The sequence below is a fragment of the Eubalaena glacialis genome, chromosome 12 (genome assembly GCF_028564815.1).
Source record: "Eubalaena glacialis isolate mEubGla1 chromosome 12, mEubGla1.1.hap2.+ XY, whole genome shotgun sequence".
NCBI lineage: Eukaryota > Metazoa > Chordata > Mammalia > Artiodactyla > Balaenidae > Eubalaena > Eubalaena glacialis.
The window spans coordinates 31,405,778-31,412,595 of record NC_083727.1 but is presented as its reverse complement, the minus strand read 5'-3'; the positions used below and the strand labels follow the sequence as shown (position 1 = coordinate 31,412,595).

General features: G+C 45.2%; 1 protein-coding gene across 1 annotated transcript; it reads right to left on the bottom strand.

Moving 5' to 3' along the window:
- Positions 1 to 3,423: 3,423 nt before the first annotated feature.
- Positions 3,424 to 6,475, bottom strand: CCN2 (cellular communication network factor 2). The gene is made up of 5 exons (XM_061207277.1): positions 6,356 to 6,475; positions 6,026 to 6,248; positions 5,495 to 5,746; positions 5,152 to 5,363; positions 3,424 to 4,771 (listed from the first exon to the last, which is right to left on the bottom strand). The coding sequence occupies exons 1-5, from the start codon at positions 6,419 to 6,421 to the stop codon at positions 4,475 to 4,477; spliced, it is 1,050 nt and encodes a 349-aa protein (XP_061063260.1). The 5' UTR covers positions 6,422 to 6,475; the 3' UTR covers positions 3,424 to 4,474.
- Between the last annotated feature and the right edge of the window lie 343 nt (positions 6,476 to 6,818).

Below are 6,818 nucleotides of genomic sequence, written 5' to 3'. Positions count from 1 at the left end.
TGGTAATCTGTATATCTTCTTTGGAGAAATGTCTATTTAGGTCTTCTGCCCATTTTCGGATTAGGTTGTTTGTTTTTTTGATATCGAGCTGCATAAGCTGCTTGTAAATTTTGGACATTAATCCTTTGTCGGTTGCTTCATTTGCAAATATTTTCTCCCATTCTGAGGGTTGTCTTTTTGTCATGTTTATGGTTTCCTTTGCTGTGCAAAAGCTTTTAAGTTTCATTAGGTCCCATTTGTTTATTTTTGTTTTTATTTCTATTTCTCTAGGAGGTGGGTCCAAAAGGATCTAGCTGTGATTTATGTCATAGAGTGTTCTGCGTATGTTTTCCTCTAAGAGTTTTATAGTGTCTGGCCTTACATTTAGGTCTTTAATCCATTTTGAGTTTATTTTTGTGTATGGTGTTAGGGAGTGTTCTAATTTCATTCTTTTACTTGTAGCTGTCCAGTTTTCCCAGTACCACTTATTGAAGAGGCTGTCTTTTCTCCACTGTATATTCTTGCCTCTTTTATCAAAAATAAGGTAACCATATGTGCGTGGGTTTATCTCTGGGCTTTCTATCCTGTTACATTAATCTTTATTTCTGTTTTTGTGCTGGTACCATACCATCTTGATTATTGTAGGTTTGTAGTATAGTCTGAAGTCCGGGAGCCTGATTCCTCCAGCTCTGTTTTTCTTTCTCAAGATTGCTTTGGCTATTCAGGGTCTTGTGTGTTTCCATACAAATTGTGAAATTTTTTGTTCTAGTTCTGTGAAAAATGCCAGTGGTAGTTTGATAAGGACTGCATTGAATCTGTAGATTGCTTTGGGTAGTACAGTCATTTTCACAATGTTGATTCTTCCAATCCAAGAACATGGTATATCTCTCCATCTGTTTGTGTCATCTTTAATTTCTTTTGTCAGTGTCTTCTAATTTTCTGCATACAGGTCTTTTGTCTCCTTAGGTAGGTTTATTCCTAGGTATGTTATTCTTTTTGTTGCAATGGTAAATGGGAGTGTTTCCTTAAGTTCTCTTTCAGATTTTTCATCATTAGTATATAGGAATGCAAGCGATTTCTGTGCATTAATTTTGTAGCCTGCTACTTTACCAAATTCTGTGATTAGCTCTAGTAGTTTTCTGGTAGCATCTTTAGGATTCTCTATGTATAGTGTCATGTCATCTGCAAACCGCGACATCTTTACTTCTTCTTTTCCGATTTGGATTCCTTTTATTTCTTTTTCTTCTCTGATTGCTGTGGTTAAAACTTCCAAAACTATGTTGAATAATAGTGGTGAGAGTGGGCAATCTTTTCTTGTTCCTGATCTTAGAGGAAATGGTTTCAGTTTTTCACCATTGAGAATGATGTTGGCTGTGGGTTTGTCATATATGGCCTTTAGTATATTGAGGTAAGTGCCCTGTATGCCTACTTTTTGGAGGATTTTTATCATTATGGATTTGGCTTTGATAATTTTGCTTTTCTATTTTTTAGGTAAAATTAGTTTTCCTGGACTTTATTTAGGAAGGAGGCTTGGTTTAAATAGCTTTTCTGACTTCATAGAGCTCCCTCTTTGGTTGTTTTCATGCAGCATTAAAAATATGGTCATTTGCTTCCTGAGATTTTGAATCTGTTTCTATTCTCATTTTTACCTGGACCCTCTCTCTCAATGTTTTTGCTGTCTCTGACTTGCTTAATTTTGATTTTACTCCCAAGAATGTGGAGTCCTCCCTTGGGAGAGAGCCTTGGTTTCTAAGTTTTGTTGGAATGGGCAAAACTCCTACCAGTTTCATAAGCTATCCTCAGATTGATCTCCTATATTTCACTGTTGGATATTTTGGAGCTCTCCCCTTCTCAGAAGCATCAGATACCCTGTTGCATTCCTTTGCTTTTTCTCACATTTATGCTGACATAGTGTGGGTCTTGTGGTGGTTGATGATTTTCCCCCTCTCTTATCTTGGGGCAAGGGATACATTGCCATATAATTTTGTTGTAAATATGTCTCATGGTGTTTTGATTTTACAATCTAGTTACTCTGTTTTTATGTGGAGATTTGGAAAATCTAAAATCTATGCTTCCATTATTACTTCTATCTTCCCAGAATTCTCAAATTCCTTTTAAAACAGTTAGGCTCATTTACCATGGCCCTTCATCTTTGCAGCTAGGAGTCAACTTACAGAAAGGAAATGTAAAGCAAACAGTGTGCTCTCTGTGTGTGTGTGTGTTTGCATGTGGGTTTATTTGGGGAAGTGGAGTGCAGCTACTGATGGCATTGCTGTATACGTATGTAGGTGTATCCTAAAAGTCCAACGTTGTGACCAGAAATACTTTTCACATTTTGAACATAGGAAACTTTCCCTTTGGTTTGTGGCATGGGTACTGTTTGTAAAACTAGCCTTTATTTTCGGTTGTATTTTTGTCTCTTAGAATGACACTGGCACTACAACATTGCTAATTACCTTGTGAGGGCTTGGTCTGTCTGCAACTATTTTTTTTCCCCTAGAATCCACAGCTATTCTGATCTAGAAAAAAATGGGCTTTTAGTTCTCCCTGGAGTGTTCCTTTTGTTTGCCACTTATGTCAGTTGATTTTTCAGTGGAGACCTGGTGAGGTCCAATATCATTTCTACACAGGGCTTCTTGAACAATTTCATTTTGTCAAACCACTTGTAAATTATTGATTTTGAGATCTGATAAAGTGAAAAACTTTATCAGGGGAAATGGAGGAGTTGCTTTTAATTTACGGCAAATTTCTATGATACAAATGAATGGAAGATTTGCTTATCCTTCTTTTTCTACTTATGCCATCATGTATTTGTGATTTGTTATCTGGCAACTGAAAGAACGATGCAAAATAAGACTTATTAAGTTGTTCCACTTTAATGGAGATTTTATACTTTTTCAGATTTAACAGTAAGATATTCAAGTTCAGAAATAAATCTACAGTAAAGCATACAAATTCAAAAAATAGTTAAAATTTTTCTATGTGCAAGGCACATAGGCTAGTGTGTGATCTACAGTAGAGCATACAAATTCAAAACATTTTTCTATGTGCAAGGCACATGGGCTATTGTGTGATGACAGGTTGGAAATTAGATGCCTACAATGACCAGAGAGGTATTAAATGTAAACAGGACCAAGTGTAATACAACAGGGGTTAGTGGAGACTGAAATAATCTAGAGAGAATTGAAGTGTTTATAAAGTACTGTGAAGATAACAAAAAATGCCTGTGTACTCAATACAGTGTATATGCCTGCAAATTTGTGACACCTGATTCAGTGTGATGTGTATTCATGTAAAAATTCTATTGAAGGGATTAACCAATTGATTAGATGATAAAAGATATCTAGAAAATTATAAGTGAATTGTTTTAAGACAAACAAAAGCTTCCCATTTTTACTCAAGAAAACTCAGAAATGTTTAGAGAATAAATGAATAACCAAGCCCTTTGTAGAAAAAATATATACTTTATTTTCAACTAGAAAGGTGCAAACATGTAACTTTTGGTCACACTCTCAACAAATAAACTGTCCAAAAAAACAGTCATAGTCAAAGTAGAAACAAATGCTTCCAGGTGGAAAAACCAATCAGCTATACAGAGCCACTCATTTTTTAATAAAGGTCATTTGTACATTAAAAGTGAGCCTACCACATTTCCAACCTACAAATCGGACTTCCAAGGACATTGCTGCCTCACCTTTAGCAAAAAACCTGTTTTGATGGACTGTTGCTCTAACTGAGCAGAATTTCCATTTGAATATCCATTTCATGCTTTGAGTTATCAGACAAGCTTTACGTCCTACGTATGGTGTTCAGAATTGAGGCTAACATTTGAAATATCAAAGCATTAAAAACATAAACAAAAAGGCACAAACAACTTTAAATTAACTTAGATAACTGTACAAATATATATATATATATACACACAGTATTTACAGTATCAATAAAAAAAATCTGGCTTGTTACAGGCAAATTAGCTTGCCACAAGCTGTCCAGTCTAATAGACATGATTCTGATTCCTGAACACTGTCATCCGAATCAGAAGGTCAGAGCTGAATCTGCTGTTATGACTTAGAGAAGAACTTGACTCATCCTCATGACGGCTGGAGAACGCACATCCTAGCTGTCACTAGAGCTACAGGCAGGTCAGTGAGTCTTCCTTCCCAGTGACACTCCAAATAGCAGGCACATCACTACTGTAAGATGACAAGGCTTTCTATTGGTCCCCTCCCACTGCTCCTAGCATACATGCTGGTGCTATGCACTAATGCAGTCCCACGGTCAAGTCTTACTTCCTTCAAACCAGTGTCTGGGGTTGACAGACTGTTTGAATGTCATATGGCACAAGATTTTGAATTTGGTGGGAATTTTTCTTTTCCCCAGTTAGAAAAACAAATTTAAATAACCTGTGCTACTGAAATCATGTTTACACAAAAATGAGATGTGAATCAGTTCAAGTGACAGCCTAAAGAGTTCATGTCTCTCACTCTCTCTGGCTTTAGGCCATGTCTCCATACATCTTCCTGTAGTACAGCGACTCAAAGATGTCATTGTCCCCGGGGCAGTTGTAATGGCAGGCACAGGTCTTGATGAACATCATGCTCTTCTTCATGACCTCGCCATCGGGACACTTGAACTCCACGGGAAGGGTCGCGGTTCTGTGCGGGGTGCAGCACCGCCCGTCGGTGCACACGCCGCAGAATTTAGCCCGGAATGTCTTTACGCTGGTGCAGCCAGAAAGCTCAAACTTGACAGGCTTGGAGATTTTGGGGGTCCGGATGCACTTTTTGCCCTTCTGAGGAAGACAAGGGAGGAGAGAAAAATCAATGATTCTGCAAGGGGTGTGGCTTTCTTCAACCTCTGTGTGTTCTCGCCTTAGGGCTGTCTGACTTCTGTTTATGTTTTGAGGAGGGGAAGGTTGAGTCTCATTTGCCAGTTTTCCAAAAATAGACATGGCCTCTTCTGGGATGTCTTGAATGAACTAACATTGTGGAGGATTTCCGAGTGGAAAATTGGTGGTTCCTATTACATAACATCTCATTCCATCAAAACAGCTCAATGGTTGGATATTTTTGGAGATGACAGGCCTATAATAACAAGGGTGGTAAGAGACCTAACTTTGGTCCTGTCCACTCTTGTTCCATGATTATGAGTTAATAGGAGGAGAAAACGTACCTTAATGTTCTCTTCCAGGTCAGCTTCACAAGGCCTGACCATGCAGAGGCGGCTCTGCTTCTCCAGCCTGCAGAAGGCGTTGTCATTGGTAACCCGGGTGGAGATGCCCATCCCGCAGGTCTTGGAACAGGCACTCCACTCTGTGGTCTGGACCAGGCAGTTGGCTCGAATCATGGTTGGGTCTGGGCCAAACGTGTCTTCCAGTCGGTAAGCTGTGAGAGCAGAGCACGCAAACACGAGGTAAGACGCCAGGCTAAGACATTTCCCCCTGCCCTTGGCAAAGTCAGGACTCAGCCCCAGGGGGGAGAATCACGAGGCTGACTTAGAGGAAGACTCAGCTCACCAGCGAGGGCAGGGCCGACCACGGTGTGGTCCTTGGGCTCGTCACACACCCACTCCTCGCAGCATTTCCCGGGCAGCTTGACCCTTCGTGGGAAGGGGCAGTCGGGGCTGGGCAGGCGGACGTCCATGCTGCACAGGGGCACACAGCCCACCGCCCCGTCCAGGCAAGTGCACTGGTATTTGCAGCTGCTCTGGAAGGACTCTCCGCTCCGGTACACCGTCCCTCCGAAGACGCAGGGGGCACCATCTTTGGCTGAAGGAGAGGAAGGGAAAAAGGGGACGTGCAGGGGTCAAGCGTCGGTTCTCGAGCCTGAACCGGAAGCGCGTCGGGGATGGGAGCTGGGAGCAGGGCTCCAGGGAAACAGCCTGAGGAAGGGACGCAATTCGAGCGGCTTTCTTTTCCGGCGGGACGGTGAGCGTGAGGGAAGAGGTGGTGGGTCATCAAGTGTCCCCCGGCGCCCCGGTGGCGGTGGCGGCGGCGCGGGGCGAGGGGCCCGGGGAGGCGGAAGGGGACGGGGGTTGCAGGTCTTACCGGTGCACACGCCGATCTTGCGGTTGGCCGGGGAGCCGAAGTCGCAGAAGAGGCCCTTGTGCGGGTCGCAGGGGTCGCGCTCGGTGCACAGCTCGCCCAGCTGCTTGGCGCACACGCGGCAGCAGCCGCAGCTGTCCAGCACCAGGCTGACGCCGGCGGGGCAGCGCGGCGCCGGGCCGGCAGCGCACTGGCACCGGCCGCCGCAGTCTTGGCCGGAGGCGGGCTGCGGAGGGAGGCGGCTGTCAGCCGGACGCACGCCCCTCGGCGCCGCCGGGGTCCCTCCCGGTCCCCCGCCCGGCCCCGGCCGCCGCGGGGGTCTCCGGTGCTTACCCGGCTGCAGAGGGCGAGCAGGAGCACGAAGGCGCAGCGGACGGGGCCCAGGCCGGCGGCGGACATGGTCGGGGCGCTGCGGGAGGCGGGCGGCGGCGGGCGGGCGTGGCGCGGCGGGCCGGGCGGGCGGCTCGAGTTCGGGCCGGAGGCGGGGTCGGGACGCGCCGGGCTGCTGTCTCGGGAGCTGTCGGCCTGGGCGGCTGCCGTCGGGCTGAAGGCAGTGGGTCGTCGGCGGTGGGAGTCGCACTGGCTGCCTCCTCTCGGCGGGGAAGAGTTGTTGTGTGAGGCCAGGACGGGCGGCCCGAGGCTTTTATACGCTCAGGGCGGCCCCGGCTCGCCAATGAGCTGAATGGAGTCCTACACAAACAGGGACATTCCTCGCATTCCTCCCCACCTTCCTGCCTCATCAACTCACACCGGATTGATCCTGACCCCTTGACACTCAGCATTCCTCCCGTCTGAA